The sequence below is a fragment of the Erpetoichthys calabaricus genome, chromosome 13 (genome assembly GCF_900747795.2).
Source record: "Erpetoichthys calabaricus chromosome 13, fErpCal1.3, whole genome shotgun sequence".
In the NCBI taxonomy this organism is placed as follows: Eukaryota; Metazoa; Chordata; class Cladistia; order Polypteriformes; family Polypteridae; genus Erpetoichthys; species Erpetoichthys calabaricus.
In genome coordinates, this window is record NC_041406.2 from 139711891 (window position 1) to 139738728 (window position 26838).

General features: G+C 39.2%; 2 protein-coding genes across 5 annotated transcripts in view; both read left to right on the plus strand.

Annotated features, from left to right (window-relative positions):
* Positions 1–1899: 1899 nt before the first annotated feature.
* Positions 1900–13931, plus strand: fam210aa (family with sequence similarity 210 member Aa). 4 transcript variants are annotated; one of them, XM_028817575.2, is made up of 5 exons: positions 1900–2015; positions 2352–2396; positions 5192–5679; positions 8644–8755; positions 12658–13931. In XM_028817575.2, exons 3-5 carry the CDS (start codon positions 5222–5224, stop codon positions 12943–12945), a joined length of 858 nt encoding a protein of 285 aa, XP_028673408.1. In that variant the 5' UTR covers positions 1900–2015; positions 2352–2396; positions 5192–5221; the 3' UTR covers positions 12946–13931. The 4 variants fall into 4 exon arrangements, with proteins under 4 accessions (XP_028673408.1, XP_051791555.1, XP_028673409.1 ...); XM_051935595.1 differs by having other exon boundaries at positions 1959–1979; XM_028817576.2 differs by lacking the exon at positions 1900–2015 and adding an exon at positions 2048–2248.
* A 2684-nt stretch (positions 13932–16615) lies between these two features.
* The window catches only part of cep192 (centrosomal protein 192), a 79796-nt gene continuing 69573 nt past the window's right edge, over positions 16616–26838 (plus strand). Inside the window, exon 1 of the mRNA XM_051935976.1 lies at positions 16616–16871. The gene's annotated coding sequence lies outside the window, so the exon portion shown is untranslated. The remainder of the gene's footprint in view (positions 16872–26838) is intronic.

Genomic DNA, 26838 nt, shown 5'->3' on the forward strand with positions numbered 1-26838 from the left:
ACGTTGTCATTATGGGGTGTTGTGTGTAGAATTCTGAGGAAAAAAATTAATTTAATCCATTTTGGAATAAGGCTGTAACATAACAAAATGTTTAAAAAGTGATGAAGCGCTGTGAATACTTTCCAGATGCACTGTACATATCAGGTTAAATGGGAACTCTAAGCTGGCGCAGTCTCACTGAGTTTAAATCTGTCACGGGCTGGCACCCAGTTCTGGGTTGGTTTTTGCCTTGCATCCAATGCCATCAGAATTAGCTCTGGCTCCTCACAACACTTAAATTGCATGAAAGGTGTTCACTAAATGATTTGGTGAACCATGTACATTGTAAACAGCGTTTGTTGTGTGTTTCAAGTTTCAAACGCTGCTATGTCTTTTATATGGCGTGGTGACCAGAACTGCACACAGCACTCCAGATGTGGCCTCTCCAGTACATTATAGTCTAAGCATAACATCCCTTGATTTATATTCAACAGTTTTCATGATATACCATAACCTTTTATTCCACACATGGCATTTTGTGTCCCTTTTTGAAGATTGTGGTCATATTTGCAAATTTTCCGTCTGCATGTATTTCTCCTTCCTCAATCTGTTGCTCAGAAATGCCTAATAAGAATTTATAGATGACGTCTTTCATTTGTTTTAGTACAACTGGTCAGGGCTGGATTAAGACGTTTAGAGGCCCTAAGCAATTAAAAGAGTTTGGTGCCCCCATATATATGAGCTGTCCTCTCTCTCAGTTTGAAAGATGAATGGGACTGCTGACCCAACCAAGACAAGAACGATCACATAAGCCTCGGTGGACAGTGTGGCACTTAGCAGATTCTAATTTTGTTGTATTCCCAAGGTAAATATGTATCATTAACCTCTATTATTACTATTGTATTATTATTTTTATCATTGCCTATACATTGTATATGAATGCACTTTTTTCATTTAGTCTGGAAGACCCTTTTTGTGGAACCTGGTTCAGCTGCACCACTTACAGTTTTGTACCGTATGGTCCATGGTAAATCTGGCAATGGAAAATTTCTATGGTGCCCACTTCGCTTGATGCCCTAAGCAGGTGTTTATTTTGCTTAATAGTTAATCCAATCCTGCAACTGGTAAAATCCCATCAGGTTTGGGGGGTTTATTTGTCTTCAGTATACTGAAGGCTTGATTCTCATCTGACTCTTGTATTTTAAAATTGATGAACTTAAGAGTTTGTTTTTACTGTACTTCTGCAGGGGGCATTCCATTTGTTTCTTCCTTTACAGATACTTGGGTGAAATATTCCTTCAGTTCTTTTGGTATTTTCTTCTCATTTTCAAAGATTTATCCTTTTGCGTCTTTTAAGGTTTTCTAAATTCTCATTTGTTCTCATTTTACTGGATTAGAACTGAAAAATTTGTTTGCTGTTTATTTTGTCTTTACCAGAAATTTTTTTTTCAGTTTCTCATTTGACCATTCAAATGCCTTTTTTGATCTCTTGCTGTAGTGTCCCGTATTCTTCGAAGTCAGAATTATTGGGCTGTTTTTAACATTTTCTAGTACAGCGATCTTTTCAGTTTTACTTGTTTGATAATGACCTTGTATACCCATTTAGGCTAATGTTTTAGTCTTTTTGTTTTATTGGTTTATAAACTTATTGTGTCAAAGTCGAAAGACAAATGCAAAATAAATTAGTTTTGTCGTGTATTTTGTGGCGTTGTCTCGCCGTGTTTCAACTAGATTTCTGGAAAAGGGCTGTTTTGAACTAGCTGGCTTGCCGTAGAATTTTTCGCGTTTCTGCCATGAACGCTAGGTTTATGGCGCGTGGTGCTTAGTATTATGGGTAATGTGGTGTAATAAGATTCATACCCCACGTCTTATACAGACCGCTGACATTTAAGAAACTACACTTCCCAGTATCATTGACAAATCTAAAAAAAAAAAACCCTCCAGCGTCGCATGTCGCCAATGCTAAGCATTCGGAAAGAGCATGGCTGCATGTCAATTAGGTGTATTTATATCATAGTCCTTTTGCATTTGCTCGTGTATGTATTCAGATTGTTTGCTTATCTACTAATTTTTCATTGCCGAAATGCAACCGGTCCATTATGAATAATATATTATTTTAACAAAGTAGACCTTAAATAAATTTTACAGTTATTCTTAAGAGACTAGGACAGAAACTGTAAAGGACAAGCCAGAAGTGAGACGATCTTATTCTGAATATCTATAATGAAATGTCCTTCAGAGGACGCGGGAATATTCTACCCGATCAATCGTTGGTTTGATTTGCTTCTGGCAGTAAAACATACGTCCAGATAAAAACTAATAAGCACAAATGTAAAATTATTCTCTGATCAATGTATCTTTATTCTTTCTAGCTCTTGTGCCCGGCGTGACTTGGAGTCGGCTTTCTCAAACAAGCGGTGAGTATGAGACAACTTGAAAGTTAACTTACTTGCGTACTTTATTTTCTCTTATTATAACTTCCGCTCTTGGGTTCAAATTGTAAAGTGTTTGTTTATTGCAGGATTGTAAAGATAAAAACTTCGTTATCTAAAATGAGCTGTCTAGATGGACTCCAACCTAGTAGGGCGAGGGATTGGGGGGGAGAACTTTGAAAAGCTGCAACACGGAAAGTGCTAGAAGTTTCTTTAATTATGCGGTGGTTTTCGTTTAGCATATTGCCGGTGTCGACAAGACACGCCCACTCCGACGTGACAGTTCACACGTCCGTTCCTAGCATGTTAACTTGATGTATTGTAGGAGGGCGCGTACGGGACATCATGCGTATCATACATCTGTAATTCTTAAACCTGCTTAATCAAGTTAAGGGTTGCGGGACAGGAGCCTGTCGACGTAGCAATTGGCAGCCACACACTGCAGAGTTGCCATTTAACTTAACCAACGTGTTCTAGCACAGGGATCTTCAGTCATGGACCTGGAGGGCCCTACTGGCTGCAGGTTTTCGTTCCCTTCAGTATCCTAATTTGAAGCCAAGCTTTGATGATAACGAAACTTGGTTCGTAACTGTACTGCTTGTTAGTGCTTTCATTCATTCAAGCCAAATTTTAATTACACTGTAGAGCAGGGATTCTCACTCATGTTTGTGGATGGCCACAGTGGCTACATGTTTTAAATTCAAGCAATTTCTTAATTATAACCCATTTATTTCCTGCTTAAGTAATATATTTTTGGGCTTAATTTTAGTTTCTTCACTATTTACGAATTAAAACCCATAATTGCCTGTTAGGATTTAAATTGTTTCCTGTTTTCTTAACCAGCCCCAAGAAATTCAAATAACAAAGAAATCACCAGCTCTTCAGCTAACTTGGTTTCTTTTATAATGGTGACAACGCATGATAAAGTCTCTGTGTTAATAAAATGTTTAGAAATCAATAAGAGAGAAAAGGGGAGGATTGTAAAGAGCAAATCTGTTCCGGTCCACAAAAACACTACAATATAATTAGAACTTGTCTTCGAGGAATGAAAGCAATAACAAGCAACATAGTTAAATACCAAGTGTCATTAAAGACTGTTTTCTAATTAGGAACTTGAGGGAAATGAAGCCTTCAGCCACTGCGGCCCAACAGGACTGAGAGTGAAGATCCCTGCTGTAGTATTTCTGATGCCCTAGGTGAAGATGTAAATGGTGCTCCCCCCCCCCCCCCCTAATCTGGGCTGTGGAGTTAGTACAAAAACTGTAGACTTGGACTCCACAATTTATTTTACCATCTATTCCTATTTGTAATTAAATTCATATCTTTACGATGTTGATTGAAAACCCATAACATACAAGATATAAGGCATTTCATCACTGCCAATGTGAATAATCAGGCTACTTTTTAGCACCCTACCCTGTTAAAGTTTGGATTTAAAGGCTGTAGCGACACCGTTGTGGCCTTTTTATATTATTTATTAATCAAGTATTGCTGTGTCTTTCTTGTATTGTGGTGACCAGAACTGCACACAGTACTGCAGATGTGGCCTCACTAGTGCATTACATAGTCTGAGCATAACATGTCTCAGTTTATATTTAACAGTTGTATACGATATATGGTTTTATGATCTATTTGACATTTTGATGGATGTAAGAATGTAATTGTTAGTTTAAGCAAGCATTATAGATTATTAATTTTAAAGTGTGACCACTTAATTTATTACAAGTTTCGTGGGTTTTCTGCTGTCACAAGCAGTTCTCTTCAGAATGTCTAACTGCAATACAATCCTTAATAGAATATAAGCAGCAGCTCCAAAGGAGATGCAAGTATGAACCATGCACGTTTATTTTTTGTAGTGTCTCTATCCCAATGGCCTAACCATTTTGTATTTTTTCAGAATGTACATGGCCCAGTTTTAGGAATGTAGAGAGAGTAGGTGAGCTTCAGGAAAGCCAGAACCCTTGATGGAGTTTTCACTGTGATGTCACTAAATGAGGTTGCCCGAGGAGAAACACTTTGGAACAAAACACAGCCTATGGTCTTCCCCTTTACAAATGTGCTAAATTTGTCCAAGATGGAGTCGGTGGTGTGGATTTCCAAACAGGACAAACAAACATTGGGCTTTATATAACTGTATATGGGCAGCACGGTGACGCAGTGGGTAGCGCTGCTGCCTCGCAGTTGGGGGACCTGGGTTCGCTTCCCGGGTCCTCCCTGCGTGGAGTTTGCATGTTCTCCCCGTGTCTGCGTGGGTTTCCTCCGGGCGCTCCGGTTTCCTCCCACAGTCCAAAGACATGCAGGTTAGGTGGATTGGCGATTCTAAATTGGCCCTAATGTGTGCTTGGTGTGTGGGTGTGTTTGTGTGTGTCCTGCGGTGGGTTGGCACCCTGCCCGGGATTGGTTCCTGCCATGTGCCCTGTGTTGGCTGGGATTGGCTCCAGCAGACCCCCGTGACCCTGTGTTCGGATTCAGCGGGTTGGAAAATGGATGGATGGATAACTGTATATTATTAATGGATTAACAGTGAATTACTAAACAAATCAACATTTACATACACACAAACTGCATTAAACGCATTGAAATAAAGACTTTTCAGGCTGAAGAACATAAATTATGGCAATGTAAGGCCTGTTATTATATTTTGGATATACGTTGTCTGTGTTTTTGAATTTATTAAATATATATATTTTTATAGTTATTTTAGTGTTGCAGAGTGACTTTGTGTTCAATTATTTATTTTGCAGCTCTGATTCTTGTCATTTTTATGTTTTTCATTACAGGAATTCAGATATATTTTTTCACCCCTTGAAATGCAGGGTCTATTACTTAAGACTGTGCTCCACCACGCCAGGGTAACACGGTCTGGGCTATGCTGCCTCGTGCCACACAAGCTGTGTAAGAGCTCCCCTGATGCTTTTGAGAACATCCCTTCAATTTCTTGTCAGTGGTTGACCACCTCCTTACCACGCTCTGCTGCAGAAGAGCAGAAGAAAAGTATTAAAGACCAAACTGGGTCTTCTAATCAAGAAACGTATCATGTAGATGAATCAAAAGAAAGTAAACATTTTGTAAACACTAGTGCAAAGCCAAATTCGCCGGCAGATTCGCTGCAAGAAGAAAATGTTGAGAAAGACCCACTGAGTGACCAATCCATTGGCATCGTTCAAAGGTTTAAGAAAACATTTAAGCAATATGGAAAGGTGATGATACCAGTTCATCTTTTAACTTCCACTATGTGGTTTGGCTCATTTTACTATGCTGCTATGAAGTAAGTAAACATGTCAGTGAATGCTACTAAAATTGATTTTATTTTTTTATAAACACGTATCATAATAGTGTTTAGCATCTGGGAACTGAATCCCACTCCTGGCTATCATGTCTGCATGGTTTTTACTCTGGGTGGCCATGTTTTTCTCTTGTCTTCATAAACACATGTGAGTTTGGTTATTTTGGGACTGTCCTGTGATGGACCAGTCCCTCTGTAGGTTTCTTGCCACCTTGTGCTTCCAGGATGGGTGCATGACTGAATCGAACTAAGTGGGTTTGAGTATGTGCAGCATGTGTGTAATATACCATTTATATACTGCTACACTGATAGTAGAAGGCAAAACACATGGCTATGTGAACACAAGCGGACACACTTCCAAGGATGTGTTAGTACTGATGCCCCATTCAGAGTTGGCGATACCTCGTATTTCATGCTGCTGTGTTAATCCTTCTAATTCTGGCATCTTGTAATCGTAATGTGAATTTCCCCTTGGGATTAATAAAGTATCTATCTATCTATCTATCTATCTATCTATCTATCTATCTATCTATCTATCTATCTATCTATCTATCTATCTATCTATCTATCTATCTATCTATCTATCTAATAAAATTGATGGATGGATAAATCACTACGATATACCTGATATATAACTACAGTTCAATTTGAAAGTATGTGAATCCTTTAATTTTTTTTCTTCAAAAATATTCTAAGACATATCTTTTATTCCATCTCAATTATATAACGAGGCCAAGTTACATAACAGACATACATAAAAATATGCATAGTTTCACTATTGATCAAAGCATCATTGCAAACCTTAAAAAGAAATGAAGGAAGGATAAAGTGGACACGGCCCTGGGACATTTTCTAATGCCGAGCCCATAACATGCCCTGCTGTTTCATGTTGTATACACTGGTAGAAGGATTAAGTGAAATCCTAATCTTGGCATTTGCATCAGGCAGTATTTTTGGATTGGACAAAATTGAGCGTGGAAAGCATCATTTAGACCGAGGAATGATACTGGATTCATCTCAGTGGATGAAATTTTGTTATTTACCGAAGCTCAATAAATAAAAAGAAACAACAACCTTCAAACACACGAGAAATCAATAAAAAGAAAGAAAAGTTTGGGCTTTGCGAAAATTAAAAAGATCAGGGTCAGTCACAGTGAGGAATTATAAAAGTGTAATGCTGTAGGTAGGAAGGAGCTCCAGTAGCGCACTTTTATCACACTTGTGCTCACTAATTTGTTGGCTAAAAGTCCCCAATGCTAGGGTGTCCTAGAGGGGATGTGTGGCATTCTTCACAATGTCTTCATTCTCTGCTCCACTAATAGCTCCAGCATGTTCAGAGAGCAGATCAGAACTTTGTCTGCCTTGTTAATTCTGTGGGCCTTTCTTGAGGTGACGTTACCAGCCCAACACAAAACAGCGTAGAAAGTAACACTCACCTTTACAGAGTTGTAGAATAAATAAATAGAGATTCGTTCCTTGATTCATCCTCGGCAGTACATTGGGGGATTTTTATTTTTTTTATGGTTGACCTTGCACAGTGACAAAAGCCTTTTATGGATTTTGCAAATTATGAAAACGTTGTACTGAAGGATACTTGTGAGTGGGTAACAATCTGTGTTTTGACAGTTCCTTAATACTGTCATTCCATGTCAATCAATTCCTCATCCCAGCCATAGAGTATGGTGGAATGGGACAAAGCATTGGTATGTGCCAGTTTTGATAGGACAGTAAATGCACCTTTCATGCTCACTGCAGTGGGACTGAATGTACAGAGAGTATTATTTAATCTCATTTTGAATATACACTGCTGTTAACCCTCATGTTTCATTAATAACTTGGATATCATTGGCAACTTATCTTGGACACTGTTAATCATGCATAGCTTAGTGGTTAGCACTGCTGCTCCATAGATTCATTGTACTGGATTTGAATTAAGGCCTCAGTTGTTATCCACAGTATATCGAGTTTGGCCCATTTGTTCTGTGTTTAGTATTAGAATTCTTACAATTGACTGTTCAGCAACCCTAAGACTTGGTGGGTATAAGCTGTCCCTGAATCTACCAGTGCAAGTGCCAGTGGAGAGAAGTGAGAACTAAGCAGCTGGGCAGGATGGCTGTGCTCATAAGTTAAAGGGACCAAAGAGCCATTGCATTTGATGTAATTTAATAACACAAAGATTTTTACTGGGATATATTGTAATATCCAGTATTAACATTTATAAAACAAATTTTCCCCCCAACTTCCTTGCAGGGCATGTGTAACATTTTATGGTTTAGACAGTGAAATTCAAGCTGACAGATCTACTATCACGTTAGCCCTGGGTGACCACTGTCCTTATTTCTAATCATCCATCCATCCATCCATCTTCTTAACCCGCATATCCAGGGCAGGGCCATGGGGCTGCATAAATTACAATTATGGCAGTATACTAAATAATGTATTGTAGACAGTTATCACAGTCATAGGAAATAAATTTGCATGTGATTATTATTTGGCTCCCCATCACAAATACACAATAAATGGACACTATAGTTTAATTTTATACTTGACTGTATTTAATGATGAAAAAAAATATGTTGTGAATGTTTTAGAACAAACTTGTGCATGTGTTTTTTAAAACCTTAGTCTAAAGCATTTCAGAGATAACTGACATGTACTTTTTCATTGATGTTAAACTCATTTTACTTTGTGTGTTGTTTATAATTTAGACAGTACAGCCTAAACTGTAGGCCTCAAAGTGACCCGCACAGTTGCCACCACTGCCACACACTGTGACAATGAGCAAAGTCACTTAACTGCCAGTTCTTGAAACATTAAAATAATTGAGCAGTCAACTTATGATATGTACATTGGTTTGGATAAATATAGTGTAAAATAAAGTAATTGCATCTTTCAATTACTCTGTATTATATATTAATGATACTTTATGTTCCTCTTGCATTTCAGAGGTGTAAATTTAGTGCCATTTTTGGAGTATATCGGTATGCCTGAAAATTTAGTAAATTTACTGAGGGACTCCCAAAGTGGATATGCACTTACTGCTTATGCAATGTATAAGGTGAGTTTTCCATACCTTTTTTTTCCTTTCCAAAAACCATCCATTAAAGTCACTTAACTCTGAGTAATACAATATTTACATCACTTCAAATGTAACAGTCATTACCGGAATAAATGGATTAAAGTTGCTAACTCTGTGGGGAAGCTCTTGTCATATTTCAGATACTTGCATCTTATTAACCTGCAGTACAGCCGATGAAGAGGAGGGCAGCCTTGTACTACAGGCTAATCCAGTGGTGGGCATCGCTTAATTACAAAACAGTCCTTGCCAATCTCAGAGCTTATTTAATTTTATGGCTTGTTAGTCTGCAAGTTTAGGTTCTTATATCATAGATTTTTTTCACCTTCCAAGGATATCATCCCAATGATTTGTAGCCTAAAACGGGTCATTTTCAGTCTGTAACATTTTTCTCTTAAGCGTTTTTATTAAACCAAATAGTGCATGATGAATCCACACAGGTGTAAGTGGAAACACGTTAGATGGAGAATGGCTGGCTCCTTTGTCATTTACATCTTATTCCTAATAAGGAGCCACTGAAAACAGTTAGTGTAGCTATGTAAGACTGAAATAACCAATTAAGGGTGGAAAAACTTAACAAGCGAGATCACTAAAATGAAGCATCAAAATGTCACTTGAGCAGTAAATTCTTCATCAGCAATAATTGACTTCTCATGAAGAAACTGGGTTGGAACGAAAACCTGTAGCCACAGAGGCCCTCCTGGACCATCATTGCCCACCCCTGCGCTAATGTAAAGACAAGCATTGTATGTGCAAGTTTACATACACTTCTGTTAGTATAATATCACAGTTGTTAGGAGGGTAGTGTCAAGTCCCAATGAAGAAATAAATATTGAGAAAAAAGTAAATAAGCTAATCACTGTTAAAAGACGTTCTTAAGGGAATACGCCAACAAAAGATGATTTTTTTATATATGATTTGTAGTAATGGTTGAGAAATCTTTTTCATGGGGAACAGAGAGTGTGTTTCTGATAGAATGGGAGCCTAAGGTGACCAACACTGGACAACAGCAAACAATATGGATAATGACCATAAAAAATCAAGGCTTCCAGTCTAAATGCTGTCATTTTTTTTTTTTTTACTAACTAGGGGGCATTACCCCTGCTTGCTTTGCTTGCCAAACCCCCCCCCACCGGCCTGCTTTGTGTCTCTGCCGCTTGAGTATGTGGATTTCACTTTTACCAAACAACAAATCTTTTAATTCCCGCAGATACGCCTCTTCATTGGGAAGAAACACTGTTTTTCCCTGATGGCAACACGAATTAGACAATCTACAAGTCTCCAAATTAAAGTTTAAATCCGAACAATATATTCAATCACTTTTTGCTGTTCCATTATTTCACCAAGTGATAATTTGTTTATTAGCACCAATGCAATCTTTACTATCATTTTTTTTTGAGATTTTCAAATTTCTGTACTTTAATTATCTCTGACCTGCTCTACATGTGTAACACACTGTTTTTGAATTCTTTACGATGTTCTACTTTGTCATCTACTCTTTGTCTTTTATTTCCAGCCCTGGCTGTGGTTAAGTCTCTTGGCACAAAGTCTCGTCTCGTGGGACATGAAAGTACCTCTCTGAAAAACTCACGTCTTGTCCCAGGCTAAAAAGTCTCGTCCCATCCCAGGATTTTTTTATTATAAGAGAGAGAAATATTCTTAATATGAAGCTCCAGAGCATGAAAATAGACCACAAATAGGAAGTTCATTTACATTGGATCACACTTTTGAATTGAAGACCCTTAATTCAAAAGCTTGATGCTGTATAAACTGACTTCCTGTTTGTGGACTGCATTCATTTTCTGGAGGTATATATTTAACAATATTTGAGCACAAAATGCATGCATTTTGCATGCTGTGAGCAAGGTAACTTGACATGTGGAATACAGTATGTGACACAAGCAACATGAGATTTTATTTATAGACGTTTTAGATATTGCATACTGCTGTCATGCTTTGGTCACCATAGGCTCCCATTCTATCAGACACTTTTTTTTTTTAATCTCCATTCTCCATGGAAACATATAGATTATATATATATATATATATATATATATATATATATATATATATATATATAATATATATATATATATATATAATATACTGTATACATATATATATGATATATTTATATAATATACATATACAATACTTTTTAATAACTATGCTTATCCATCCATCCATCCATTTTCCAACCTGCTGAATCCGAACACAGGGTCACGGGGGTCTGCTGGAGCCAATCCCAGCCAACACAGGGCACAAGGCAGGGAACCAATCCCGGGCAGGGTGCCAACCCACCGCAGGACACACACAAACACACCCACACACCAAGCACACACTAGGGCCAATTTAGAATCACCAATCCACCTAACCAGCATGTCTTTGGACTGTGGGAGGAAACCGGAGCGCCCGGAGGAAACCCACGCAGACACGGGGAGAACATGCAAACTCCACGCAGGGTGGACCCGGGAAGCGAACCCAGGTCTCCTAACTTGTTAAAAAGTAAAAAATAAGTCTCTCATACATCACTCGTAAAATCAAAGGTGGGCGCTTTTGCTAAGATTTTAAGAAGTGTTTTTTGAATGTTGATTGATGAAAAGCGCCCACGCTTTTATTTTACGAGTGATGTACGAGAGACTTACTTGTTAAAAACCACGCTTATATTAAGTTAAAAAGTGTACTAAAAAGTTAAAAATAATTTTTTATATATATATTATTTTTAACTTTTTAGCCTTGGGTTTGTTTTAATATAATTTTGTAATCAATATTTTAACACTTCCTTTAATATTTCTATCTGTTACTAGCGCCATCTATTGGTGAAATCTTTAACTATTTTTCATATGAAAATTTCATCTCTTAATTAACATGGATTAATTGATCGATTAGTGAAACTGATTATTGATTCATGTATTGTCATTGGAAGTGAGTCATTGCACAAAGTTTCAAGTCATTTGGACAATAGGAAGTGGGTTAAATATCAATTACAAGATTTGTACCAGACAACAAACAGGTGAAGTTAAAATAAGCGTGGTAATGGTTAAAAAAAAAAAAATCTCAGCCATCACTGCAATATAATATGAGGTAAGTAACATAAATTTAAAAAATTATTCCATTTTTGGGTGGCATATTCCTTTTAAGTGTCTTCAATCAGTCATGTGAAATACTGGAGTACCAGAAGGAAAACAAACACACAGATACAGAAAGAAAGTGCAAACCAAACAAAGAGAGTGACCACTACTGAGATTTAAATCCAAACCCCAGGAGCTGTTAGGCAGCAGCCGCTATACCACAAGTTAAATCAAATTTCTAAATGTTTTTCACCTTCCCTGTCTCACTCATTATCATTTTTAAATTGTTTTCATTTCTATTATTGTATCTCATTGTTTTACTTCTATTTTTTTATGACCATTTTGTTTGTTGTGACGCTAGTTAGCATTTCAAATAGGGCTTTAGAGTAACGACTTTCTTGCTAAGACTGTCAAATTTGAGAGGTGTGTTACTGTAACGTAGAAATTGATCAGATAATTGTTATGAGTATACAGGTGTAGAACAAAACCTCAGTTTGAGCCTGTGCCCTCTGAAATACTCTCTTTAAAGATGCCCACATTATACGTTATCTCTGAAATCTGTGAAATGCAGATTTGATTTAGTAGGTTTGTTTACCCTTAGTTGGGCTGAGATCACATGATACTGAATTAGAAGTGTTACATTTACTGTATAATGTAAGCCATAACCACTTTGAGACAGACTGTGTGTAGCATTGTTGTAGATTTGCTGAAAGCCTTTGCTGTTCAGGACTGCTACTAAGCAGACTGGGTTAAAAAATTAAACCTGATTACTTAAACATGTCACAATCAGATCTACTTTATTTTCTTTTATAGATTGCTACACCTGCCAGATACACCGTAACACTAGGGGGAACTTCCTACACAGTTAAGTATCTCCGGAAGCATGGCTACTTCTCCACACCACCACCTGTCAGAGACTATATACAGGACAAAATGGAAGAAACGCGAGAACGATTTACTGAGAAAATGGAGGAAACCAAAGATCGATTTTCTGAAAAGATGGAAGAGACCAAGGACAAGATCTCTGAAACCAAAGAAAAATTATCTGAAAGATTTCAGGAAACTAAAAACAAGGTTGGATTTAGGAAAAAAAAAGAATAAGTATGTTAAAGTCAGATGATGGCAGAGCACTTAATGCTTTACCGCAGACATAATGGGCAAATCTCCATGTTGTGATTTTGTCTTTTGCAACGATCCACTACTTCAAATAATATTTTTTAATATCTTTACATCATAGAATTTTGTGCCACATTAATCAAATATTTATTTTAAATAGCAACTGATTTGTGGTTTATGCTCAAGTGAATTATGATTATAAAGGCTGCTCTTTTAAGGAATTCCTGGTATATTGATTGCACAAATACAACTGAGCAGTACAAAAGTAAGAGCAAAAACAATCTGTTCTAGGACAGGTGTTTTTATATTTTTTTTCCTTATTACGTTTGCATTTTGTTTGAGATATAATCATTGTGCACAATATATGTTCACTTTTATGTGTCTACACATATTGTGGCTGGTACAAATTACTGATACATTAGTAAGACTGCAGCTATTTGATATTCCCATGTGTTAGTGAAGTTACAGACTGCCAGCTTGGTGATTCAGAAAATTCAGTTTGGATAACCCTGTACGTCATCGGCAAAGAAATGTTTTTTTGGAAAGTCTCTTCATATTTGCGTTGGAGCTATCAATGCGTTGTTTTCCATTTTTGTAATCGCTGTGGAGTCCTCATTAGTGGATTATGGAGTGGCGATAAAAACTTAAGAAAGGATACACTTTGCTTTCCTAGTCTAGAATGGCAGACATTCTCAGCAAAGTGCTTACCTAGTAAACAAGAGGTTTGAAACACAATCCCATCACTGTAAACATGTATAACGACAAACACTGCATGTCTTGTTGGTGCTTCTTCTATGCATACCAAATTTTGAAATTTGTTTTGTTTCAGAACACTCATTTGGTGGACCACTGACAGAGTATATGTATATGTGGTATATGATGAAAAGACGGGCTACCCAATAACTCTTTTTAAATCTCAACATAATGCATTTTCAGGATATGTTTTCTTGAATTATGACATGGTCTTAGTGTTTTTTTCAGTAAATGACAGCCTTAGTTCACAAACTTGGTCCCAAGGAACCCTCAAGATTGATGTTTTATGAACTATATTTCATGACAGCCTTAGTTCACAAACTTGGTCCCAAGGAACCCTCAAGATTGATGTTTTATGAACTATATTTCATGATCAGATATTCATTAAATAAACATGCTTTTTTGGTAAACCTTTTCTGTCATTTCTGAATTTTTTCTATTCTTTTATTAAAAAATAGGTAACATTTACGTTTCTTCGTTTCTATCAGAATGTTGATCGCTGTGAATGGAAACAATTCCAGGTTTAATATTTTATTAAGGCTGTGTAATACATATGTCCAAAGTGCAGATGACATTGAATAAGAGACATTTATCTAAAAGTGTATATTCTTATTTGCATATTAAAGACCTACGAGTATGGAAAGCAGCAAATGTCCAAACAAATTCATACAAAAAAAAATGGAACTTTGGTTTCCTGAAAGCTGCGACACGATGAATCCTTCTAAATTATTGTCTTTGATGATGACAGGTACAAGTCTGAAGAGACTATGAAGATGTTTTAGGCAGCCTGGTGTAGCTTTCTAAAGGAAGACAAACTTCATAATTTGTTGATTACTGTACCATCTTGAAGGAGAAAGTAGGAAATTTGAAAGGGGAAACTGGGAGAATGGCAATGGTCAAAAAAAAACAAAACAAAGCTGAAGTCAAGAACTGATCATCAAAACCAAAACAAGAAGTCTCATATCAAACAGGGATCTAACACCCAAATAACAATGAGATTCACATGTAGTCGGCAGTAATTTTATCCAATCTTGGATACTTTGGGGATTTTGAGAAGGGACCTTTACACTTTGTCTTGCAATGATGTCATCTATGCCATCTCCTGGAGCTTGAAATGAGTATTACCAGGCAATGGTAATGAAAGCCCTCAAAATGATGGCAAACGTTACCAAAACAAGATGGCTTTGAAAATAAAGTTATTAACAACTTAATAAATCCCGATTTCAGCCCACAGCTCCTGCTAACTCTGAATGGAGGAGATCATAGACGACTTCAAATAACTCAGATCAATGCTTGCCAATGCAGTTAACAACATCAAAGTTCGAAAAGGCTCAAGCCTGGACAGCCTCCTGGAAGCTCAAATGCATCCAGCAAGCCAAGAACATATCGTGTGAATTTAAGATCTGGATTTTCAACACCTCATGTCCGAGTCTCCTTCTATGTGGTAGCAAAACATCGACTCTTAATGATCAAGTCAAAAGAATCCTAGACAGTTATGCAACAAATTATTATAAAATCATGCTTGGATTAAGGTATATCGACCATACTTCAAACATATCTACAAGCAACTGAATTGAGACCCACGCTCAGAAACTCTCACCAAAAAGGCAACTTTTATGAGTAGGACATATACTATACTGAGACCCATCAGAACTTACCAGAAGATGTGCCCTCTAACAACCATCAGAATGAATGGGAATTCCCAAAACTAGGGCGCCCAATACGATTCTGGCTGCACATCGACAACATCACCAGTAAAGTAGTACGACTCTACCCACATGAGAACAAAAAGGTGGCACAGGATTGGGAGACGTGCAGAAAGCTTGTTCTTGACTGCATGAAATCTGCCAACAGTCAAAATGAAACATGCAGCCAATTGATGCTGATGATGAAATTACAAACATCAGAAATGGTACTGCATAAGAAAACCACAGATTCCCAGATCAGAAGTTTTTGAATCTCAAGGAAACGAAGGGTGGGAGATGTCCTTAACAATGCTTTGTGGATGCATTGCATTATAAAGATGTTTTTAATGGAGGGCAGAGAGGTGTACAGGATGAAGAGAAATTGAGACAGGACTGTTCCTGGTGGTGCTCTAGTGTTGTTCCCATCCACATCAGACACACAGTCCTTGAGTCTCACAAACTGACCTCTGCCTTAAAGACAGCCGATTATCCAGCATGCACCTGCATAGCTCCTGCTCTACCTCTTAACAAGGATGGCTGGATGGTACTGAAGGCAGTGGAGAAATCAACAAACATCATTATTGTGCATATTTCCAACCCAGTCCATCCATCCAACCACATAGTCATAAAGATGCAGGGAAAACATATCAAAGTGAGTGGCATTAGCCGCAATTGGACGGGTCGACTGTACTTAAGTAATCTAAAAGAGATTTGAAAATATAAAAACACAAAACGGGAAGTTTGAAATCATTTACTATTAACATAACATACTCAAACCCAACTAATCCTGATGTAGTTCACGATCCTGTCACAACTGCATCAAAAAAACCTGGATGGGGTGCAAGTCCAACGGTGTTTAGACAGATTCACACAGGACCAGATTCGGATCTCCAATAAACTAAATCCACCCACGCGTCCATGTGATGTAGAATGAAACGTGGAATATCCCGAGGGGGAAAAAACTAACATAACATTACAAGAAGAACGTGTAGATACTGGGTGTTGAACGCTAGACGCTGGGTATTGAACCCCATAGAATAGCAGCTCTGATCACTGCACTAGGGAGCGGCAAACGAAACGATAAAAGCGCCTCTTACATTGCATCTTCCCTACAGACCGACTCTCTCTGGAGCGACAGCAAAGCTAACCAATCGTGTTCGTCCTCTGCAGCACCCAATGAGCGCTCCCAGCTGACGCATCTCCGCCCCTAACGAATGGCGCCTAACAGCGGCCGATTGGAGGTTTTGTTTAAACGTGTCTAGTGCGCGAAAGACAACTTACTGAGCTGGAGGCGCCGAGTTCTTTTTACCCTTTTTTTCAGGATGTAACACACCCTTTCTCCAATTTGGGGGTCTAAAACGAATATTTAGACCTGGTTGCCGCTGTTATCGTCCAGTGTTGAGGGTTTTCGCTGGAAAATTTCTTGAATGAACGTGGCCGATCGACGAAGTGCCGGAGTTCGCAAGCACAGAGGTAAGCCTTTTCATTAAGTCGACGTGACATCAACCACTGCTTTACGTTACAGCGGTTCTGCACATTTAAAATCTTTTGGTAACGGATGGCCGTTTACTTCATGAGAGTGGGCGGGTCCCTGAAGTTATTATTCGTCTGTATCGAAACCTTAAAACCCGTCTGAACCTCTGTCGAATAAACCGATAAAAACATTTGTTTGGCTCAGGCTGTCGTTTCTTCGTTTCCCACCGGTGTCCGGTTTACCTTTCACTAGGAGTCAACAACACCGCTTGCTTTGATATACAGTACGATAAAACATTGTTAAAAAATCTGACACTGGCTGTGACAGTCATAACTTGATCAAGACCCTTTTTATTTCTTTTGAGTGCCTGGTTTAGTTTGATGATTGTTTGTTTTTGTCGGACGTGACTGGCATTTTCTCAGGTCTAAGTTTGATGGGTTTGCGTTAACTGGCTTATTCTCTGCCAGCCACTGCTGTTCGAGTACCATAGATATTTGACGTCACGCGTATGTGGGCCATTTAACATCCTCATAGGCCTTAATGGCGGCCATATTGCACAGGTATTACATTGAGTCGTGTACTTTGGCACAACGGTATAATAGTACTGTACTTGTCCTAACCATTCATGTATTTGTTTGTAGTCAAGCCACAACATTTATTAAATGGCAAGTTTAAATGCTGGTGACACACCAGTGTGCCTTTATTAATATCTTCAAATATAAGTGTTCTCCTGTGCTTGATAAGCAGGATTGACATGAATAGATGGATGGATATATTTAAAAACGTTTTTTTTGTCATTGGTATATATCTATACCAGGGGTGGCAGACTCCAGTCCTAGAGTGCTGCAGTGGCTGCAGGTTTTCGTTCTAACCATCTTCTTCATTAGTGTTTGCTGCTAATTAACTTATTTTTGCCTTAATTTTAATTAACTTGATTCAGGCCCCTTAGTTTCTTTAATTCCCTGCTAAACATTAATGAGACACAAAACAAGATGCCACATGACCATCTCACCCGTGCCCATCACACAATATCTGAAAATAAAGAAGGGTGAAGGTCTCGGTAAGGTTGATCTCTGAGGTCCCCAAAACATTTTGACAATGTTCTTAGAAAAAAGAGAAAATCGACAGTTATGGGAATGTTTACTGTGTCAGAATGAGAGCAGCAACAAGCCATAGAATTAAATGAGTTTAATTAACAGAAAGAATTGGCTTCTCATTAAGAAACTGGTTGGAGTGAAATTAGTTGGAGTTTGAAGCCCCAATTTAGCTGGTCAGCCATTGACTTGTTTCACATTTGATTTCTGTTTGGCTGTCATTTAATGAAGAAAATGATTAATTCAGAGCACTGAATCCTTAAAAACAGGGCTATTAAAATGAAGGGAAAAAGAAGTTAATTAGTAGTGAAAACTGGTCACTGATTAGGAAAAGGGTCAGAATGAAAACCTGCAGCCACTGCGGCACTGGAGTTTGCCACCCCTGATTTATTCCAATAGCAGAACAAGTGTGGTCAAATATGACTTTAGTAATAAATATTTATGGAAATTTTAGGTAGAACTGTATTTGGGGAAGTTTAACTTTTTTTACAGAAACCCATTAAATATACAACAGAATGACTAAAAAGAGAATTTTTGGGGTCTTGTTCAGAAAGCGGACGCCACTTGAGACGGCCTTCCCCTTGCCCTAACCTTAAGGTCAATAAAATAGGTCCCTGATGTTAAATCACTATTTTAGGGCTAAAATGATAACAGAAATGTGAAACCTACTTGTATACCTAATCTTAATTTTTGTGAAACAACCAAGTGGCGTCCGCTTTCTGAACAACAGCCGAAGTTATGATCACATTAAGGCATCATAAAGGTGTATTGCTGTTGGGAAGAAGGAACCCCAGTAGTGCCTCTTGACCAACTTCAGCTGAATAATTAATTGGCTGAAAGTCCTCAGCGTTAATGTGAGAGGTGATATACAGCATTGTTTATAGTGGCACTCAGTTTTGTTTTAATTCTCTGCTCTGCTGTGGCTTCCATTGGGTCCAGGGTGCATCCCATAACCAAGCCTGCCCTTTTTAATTTGTTTGATTTGTTGGGCCTGTCTTAATGTGAAAAAAAAAATGCCTTGGCTGTCACACAGTTGTAGAGTATGTAATGGATGTCATTTCCCACATTAAAGGAATGCAGTCTGTTTTGACTTTCTTATGTAGTTCATCGGTGTTCTGAGACCAGTCCAGCCTGTCATTATGTGGAACTGAAGTACTTGTAGCAAAGCACCACTTCTACTAGCTGTGTAAGCAACCTGGGGTCCTAGAAACGTAGAGATGTCAGGTAATTTAAAGGAACTACTCTGGGTGTCTTTCTCCTAGGAGGTTTTCATTTTGCCGACGTTCTTGCCTTGCTTGTGTATTAAGTGGCTAAGCGAGTTGTCTGTTTCTTCCAAGGTTTCGTTTTGCCAACGTGCTTGCCTCACTTATGTATTTCCTTAAGCGATTTTTTGTTTCTTCGGAGGTGGAGCCCTAACCCCAACTCCACCTCTCACTTCTGGGCCAGACAGACGCACACACTTCCACGCGTAGACGTTTATAATATATATATATGTGTGTGTGTGTGTGTGTGTGTGTGTATGTATGTATACTGTATATGTATGTATGTATGTGTGTGTGTGTATATTTATTAAAATGTATAAAATTGTATATAAATATATAAAATGAACTGTCAAACAGTGCCTAAAGATGATATACGTGAACAAAATATGAGGAAACTTTCCTTTTTCATTCATTCATTTCATTCAAAAATATCAATAGGTGAGAGGGTATACTGATAAAACAGTAAGTCCTCTCTTACCCCGTTTGGCGGGAATGACTTCTAGTAAGAGTTTCTGACATTTTACTTACTGAAATTTTTGAAAACTTCTCCATTCAAAGTTCCTTAAGATATGTGCGGGTGAGTTTCAAATTATCCCACAGCATTTCATCCATCCATCCATTTTCCAACCCGCTGAATCCGAACACAGGGTCACGGGGGTCTGCTGGAGCCAATCCCAGCCAACACAGGGCACAAGGCAGGGAACCAAACCCGGGCAGGGTGCCAACCCACCGCAGGACACACACAAACACACCCACACACCAAGCACACGCTAGGGCCAATTTAGAATCGCCAATCCACCTAACCTGCATGTCTTTGGACTGTGGGAGGAAACCGGAGCGCCCGGAGGAAACCCACGCAGACACAGGGAGAACATGCAAACTCCACGCAGGGAGGACCCGGGAAGTGAACCCAGGTCCCCAGATCTCCACAGCATTTCAATAGGATGCAAATTAGGGCTTTCAGTAGGCCTGTCCATAATCCTCCACTTCTACTTTTTGAGCCATTCCTTGATGGATTTGCTAGTGTCCTTTGGATCACTGTGTTGTTAAAAGACCAATTTCTGGTTTAATTTGAGCCTTTCGATGGATCATCTCACATTCTTGTCAAGCACACTTCATATCATGCACAATTCATAATTAACTCGATGACTGTTAGCTGCCCGGGCCGTGAAGCAGCAAAGCATCCCCAAACCATAACATTTCCACCACGTGCTTCAGTTGCTATAAGCTTCTGCTTCTGAAGTGCTGCCTTCGGTTTGCATTAAACATGCCCATATTTACTGTGGCCAAATAACTCTTGATTCCCTTTATTCAGAACACATTGTTCCAGAAGGGCCTGGTCTTTTACTAGATGTTCAATGACAAAACTGTAGTCTTGCTTTGATGTTATTTTTGGACAGGAAAGGCTTTTTTTATTAGAATTTTATTAGAATATCTTTATTGTCATTGTAACAAATACAGTGAAATTAGGTGCAGTCCCTGTGGTATCAAAATATAAATAAATATAATTACAAAAGGATAAGAAGAAATAAGGCACAACACAAACATTCAACATAAGACCTGAATTGCACATGAACACTATTGCACAAGATGTCATCTATTGCACTGTTGTATTGGAGGTGATTAGGTGGCATTCAGTGTCCTAATTAACCCTTTAACCGCCAACTCCCTAAATATTCCCCACGCCAGGCGAAATCTGAACAATTTTCGTTTTTTTACTTTTTTACATTTTTTTTACATTTTTTACATTTATTCAAGCAGTATTGACCACTAAATGTTGTGCAAGTTGCCAGTGTATACACGAAATCTATAAATGTAACCTGAATTCTCAGCTAAGCAAAACATCTTGATACCAAACCGTGCCCTTTTCAATGGTAGATACTGTCGAAACTGTAAGCGGCCCTTCCACGACAATAAACTTTCATCAACTGCAACTGACGGTCCTGGCATGTAGGGCAACTGAAATGCTTCAAATAAATGATCAATCAAAGGACGTAGCTTGAACAAGTGGTCGCGGTTTGGATCTTTCTTATCTGGCTCGTTTCTGTTGTCATTCAAATGAAAGAATTTCAGCAGCAAAGAGAATCGGTTACGTGTCATGACAGCTGCAAAAATAGGTGTTTCATACATAGGATCTGTAGACCAGTACATCTCAATATCTGGTTTTCTGATTATTCCCATCAACATCAAAATCCCAATGAATTTTTTCATTTCGTTTTCATCAGTGTCAAACCAAGCACAAACACGGGAATGTGGAGGTAAATTGGGATTTTTCTCAATAAACTGTGCTGCATACAGATTTGTCTGATGAACAAAATGTCTGATCAAATCAGGTGACACAAACAGCTCATAAAACTGCTCAGCAGTGTAATTGTTTACATCAACAATAAAGCCACACGTTCCCTCAAACGAATGCAGAAAAGGTAGTTCACCACGGGCAGCAGCCCAGCAGAGATGCTGGGGATACACCCACTCGGCGCCGTCATCCGATGCGTCTTCATTCACAGTATCATGCAGAGCACGTTGCTGCTCATCACTGTCGCTAAAATCTTCTTCAGAACTGCTACAATCATGATCAGAACTGTCCAAAATCGCCTGCAAAGCCTCACTTGAAGTCAGTTTACGTTTCTCCATATTCACAGCTGTTACATGCGAATCACGTCACATGACCGGCCAAAACAACCACAGACTTGTCGAAATACAACGTAGTAATAATACCCACGCCAAACCGTCAGTTATACTACTTGCCAGGCATTCATATAACCACAGGCAAATGTGCCGGATAATTCCGGCAGTATGGCGTTAGCAATAAAACAACGGTGCCGGATATATCCGGCAGAGGGCGGTTAAGGGGTTAATAGCAACAGGGTAGAAACTGTTATTCAGTCTATTTGTCTTTGTTTTGATGCTCTCATATCTTTTGCCTGATGTCAATAGTTGGAACATGTCATGAGCGGGGTGTGAGGAGTCTTTCAAGATGTTTTCTGCTTTCCTGAGGCAGCGAGAGCTGTGCAGTTCATCCAGAGAAGGCAAAGAACAGCCGATGATCTGCTGGGCAGTCTTTACGATCCGCTCAAGTGTTTTCCTCTGCACGATTGTGCAGCTGGTAAACCCCACGCAGAGGCAGTAGTACAGGATACTCTCAATAGAGCAGCGATAGAAGGACACCAGCAGTTTTTGGGGGATGTTATTTTTTTCTGAGGACTCTCTGCTGAGCCTTCTTCACCAGCTCCGCTGTGTTCACACCCCAGGACAGGTCTTCCATGATGTGGACTCCCAGGAAGTGGAAGTCTGACACCCTCTCTACACAGTCCCCTCCGACGTAGAGTGGTTTGATGTCCATTTTCTTTTTCCTGAATTCCACAACGAGCTCCTTGATCTTAATTGTGTTCAGGAGCAAGTTGTTGTCAGTGCACCATGCTGTCAGCTGCTCCACTTTGTCCCTGTAGGCGGACTCCTCCTCCCCAGAGATGAGCCCCACCACAGTGGTGTCGTCTGCAAATTTGACGATGGTGTTGCTGTGGTGGGTGGGGCGCAGTCATGTGTGTACAGCGTGAAGAGCAGGGGGCTCAGCACACAGCCCTGAGGAGAGCTGATGCTGATGGCTGAGGAGATGTGAGGGCCCACCCTAACCCTTTGTGTGCGGTCTGTCAGGAAGTCTTTTAATCCATAGACAGGTGCCTCACGTGCACATCACATTTGTCCATTCTGTTTCTGATTATTGAAGCCTGCACTTTGACTCCAACTTTTGCACGAGTTACTTGCAGATCCCAAAATGAAATTTTGGGGTTCTTGGGGACACCGGTTGCTTTGATATACAATACAACATTGTTAAAAAATCTGACACTGGCTGTGACAGTCATAACTTGATTGAGCCCCTTTTTATTTCTTTTGAGTGCCTGGTTTAGTTTCATGATTGTTTTTATCGGATGTGATTGGCATTTTCTCAGGTCTAAATTTGCTGGGTTTGTGTTAACTGGCTTATTCTCCGCCAGTCATGGCTGTTCGATTACCGCAGATGTTTGATGTCACGCATAGGTGGGCCGTTTACCAACCTCATAGGCCTCACATGCACGTCACATTTGTCCATTCTGTTTCTGATTATAGAAGCCTGCACTTTGACTCCAACTTTTGCAAGAGTTACTTGTAAATCCCAAAAGTGAAATTTTGGGGTTCTTGGAGACTTCTTTTAGTATCAAACGGTCATCTCTTGTGCTGAATTTGCTGGCCTGGCCAGACCTGGACGAGTTATGTTTTTTAATTTTTTTGCTTTTTAAAGATGCCTGTATGTCAGAAGATTTGGCGAGAAGTACGCTGATCCCTGAGTGCCGCCTTCTCGGAGTCACAGTAGCAGCTCTGTCATAGTCTGGTTTTGCATTTCTGCCAGTATTGTTGGGAACCTGGTCAAAATTGCAGCAATGCTGACTGCTGGGAAATAGAAACTAATTTTCATTTATCATGTTGTCCTTTTAGGACAAAGAATTATTGGCCTAAATGTCGTCATTCGGCAAGGTTAAGATCTGCTTTGAGCAGAAATCTGCTGATGGAATGCTACCAGTGTCGGAGTGTTCATCTCAGGGCCTTATGGGATCACTTGCTCAGGGAAAAGAACAGAAAGCAAGCAAAATAAAAGTTGTGGCAAATCCTGTAAAAAGCGTGGGAAGAATTTACCAGAGGACTACTGTACATGGTAGAGGTGGGAGTGAAAGTATTTGTTAATAATGTTTAACAATAGGATGAGCATGGCTTATTTGAATTACTTTATATAGTAATCTATAGGCATTACCTAAAAATTTAGCAGACCTCGACCAGGTGAGGAAAATGTACTCTTCACCATAAAGGAGACATGAGAATGCTTCACTGTGGGAAACAAAGCCTTGTTTGTTGGCTACTTTTAGAGTGCCACACCCACTCGTCTGCATTTAGAAAACACAGTGAAGGATCACTTCTTGGACACAGTGAATTTTTTGATTTACATACCACAGGGCCACAGGAGTAGCACTGCTGCCTCACAGTATGGAGACCAGGGTTCCCATCCTGGGTTCTCACTGTGTGACATTTGTATCGTATCCCTATGTCTCTGTGGGTTTCTTCCAGGTGCTTCAGTTTCCTCCCACATTTCAAAGACATGCAGGTAAGGTGGATTGGGGGGGCACTAAATTGACCCAAGTGTGTGTGTGTGTGGTTTGTGAATGTGTTTATCCTGTGATGGACTTGCACCTAGGGCTGTGGAGTTGGAGTATTAAATTGTTGGGTTGCAGGAGTCGGGGTCGATAAAAATGTACTGATTCTAGTACCATATCATCTGTATATAGTGAAATTTTCTGTTCAAGTACTTCTCTGATCATTCCTTTTATTTCATAAGCATTTCGAAAGTGAACTGCCAGTGGCTCAATGGCGATGGCAAAAAACAGTGGTGACAAGGAGCATCAGTAGTCTGAAATAATGTTGTTAATACAAACTGAAGCTTCTGGACAGGTATACAGCGTTTAATCCATGCACATATGTTCGGGCCAAACTCAAATTTCTCCAATTTAGTCAAGAGCTAGTTCCATTCAACCATATCAAATGCTTTTTCTGCATTTAATGATATCATCTCTGGAGTGTTGGACTTTATGGGTGAATATATTACATTAAACAGGCGTCAAAGCGAAGTGTCTGCCTTTAATAAATCCAGTCTGGTCTTGTGATATTACCAAAGGACATTCTAAACGAAGTGTAAATTGTAATCTTGTGTTAAAATGTCCAATTTCACCTATACTAAATCAATTAAACTACTTTTTTTCTAGTCTTCTGGTAAAAATATAACCTTAAGTATTTAATGAACAAGATTATAAAACTGCAGCATCGCCTTTAAACCCAAACTTTAACAGGTTTTAATGCTTGAAAAGTAGCTTAATGATTCACGATGGCAGTGATGACATATCTCGTATGTTGTGTCCTTTCGGTTCGCACTGTAGATACTGTATGTTAGTCTAATTACAAATAGAGAAGTTGAAGACGGTGGTACTAGAAATTCAGGTGTTAACAGTTGGAGTTGGAGTGGAACGTTTTCTGTACCTACTTCATAGCTCTGCTGGCACCCTGTCTAGTTATCATTCCTGCCGTGTGCCCTGTGCTTTCTGGGAAAGGCCTCAGCCTCCCTGATCCTACTCGGCATCTGGTCTGGTCTTAAACATTATCTGTAGAGCCAAGGTGTCACCCGCTGCACTCGGGTCCCAATCCAGGTGGTTTGTCGTGTGGTGGGTGCGGCAAGGTGCTATCATATCGGCGCATGCTCTCAACTTTTATAGATAAAGTTGATATAATGAAAATCATACAACGCTTGCAATTTGTAATCTATTGTAGAATTTTAAATAAACATAAATACAAATTTTGCATTAGGATAAAATAAGTAGACACCCTTTTTTTTATATAAACTACCTCAAATATGAGCCCAGTACAGATGATTACAACGTCATGAGAGGAGATCTTGTCTGAACTAGTCCTCTTATTTAAACATCAAGCATTTAGTTTGGTTTGCTTGTTTTTGAAGTTTGTGTCATCACCATGCCAATGTCAAAAGAGCTCCCTGAGGCCTTCAGAAAGAAGGTTCGTGATACTTGAGAGTCCTGGAAGAGATTAAAAAAAATTAACCAAACAATTGGAAATTGATCAGATCACTTCAATTGACAGTGTCCTGGCCAGGCTGTCCCGGAAGGTTCAGCCTGAAAGCAGAATGCAAGTTGCTAATGGAATTCCCTAAGAAGCCCAGAATTTCATTACAGGACCTCCAAGTAGCATTTGCCACAGCTGATGTCAATGTGCATGGGTCTACCATTAGAAAGAGGCTGTACAAGTTAGATCTACATAGGAGATGTGTCAGGAGGAAACCTTTACTGTTGATAAAGAGCATTGCGGCATGGACACCTAGGGAAAGAACTGGGCCTTCTAGAACAATGTTTTTTAGACAGCCCGGGCAAATACTGTGTACAGTTATTTGGCCACACAGTGTCAGGAGACATGCCTGGTGCAAACCAAAGAAAGTATTTGACCAGAAGAACCTGATAGCATCTGTAAACCATGGTGATGGAAATGTTTTGGTTTGGGACTGCTTTGTGGCCTCATAGAATTCACTAGAAATTCTTCATTATACCAGAAGGCACTTGACGATAATGGGAGACCCTCTGTCAGAACATTGTCATTGTCCAACTGAGTGTGGGCCATAGCAGCATGACAATAACCCTAAGCATATCAGTAAATCCACTAAGGAATGGCTGAAAAGAAAAAAATGGAGGGCTCCGGAGTGGCCAAGTCCAAGCCCAGATTAAAATCCTTTGGAGATGCTGTGAGGGAATTTTCATCACACATCACACAGCTGATAGATGTCCTCATGGAGGAGTGGGACAATCTTTTTACCATTCAATGTTGGAGACTGATAGGGCAGTTCTAGGAAATGCTGACTTGAATGGATATCACTGGCTGTTAAGAACCAAGGTAGACTGACTTTTATGCCACAGGCAGAAGTGGCATATCTGTTCATTTTCGTTGAATAAATTATTGCAAATACAAATTTTCATTTTTTTTCTCCAAAAAAATATTACCTTTTATCTTGATAGGTCAACATATTA

Excerpts from the sequence above, each read along its gene's own strand:
- fam210aa (XM_028817575.2), top strand. The coding sequence starts at position 5,222 with ATGCAGGGTCTATTACTTAAGACTGTGCTCCACCACGCCAGGGTAACA. Across the intron at positions 5,680-8,643 it reads TTTTACTATGCTGCTATGAA|AGGTGTAAATTTAGTGCCAT; the intron begins GTAAGTAAACAT and ends CTTGCATTTCAG. Across the intron at positions 8,756-12,657 it reads CTGCTTATGCAATGTATAAG|ATTGCTACACCTGCCAGATA; the intron begins GTGAGTTTTCCA and ends TTTCTTTTATAG.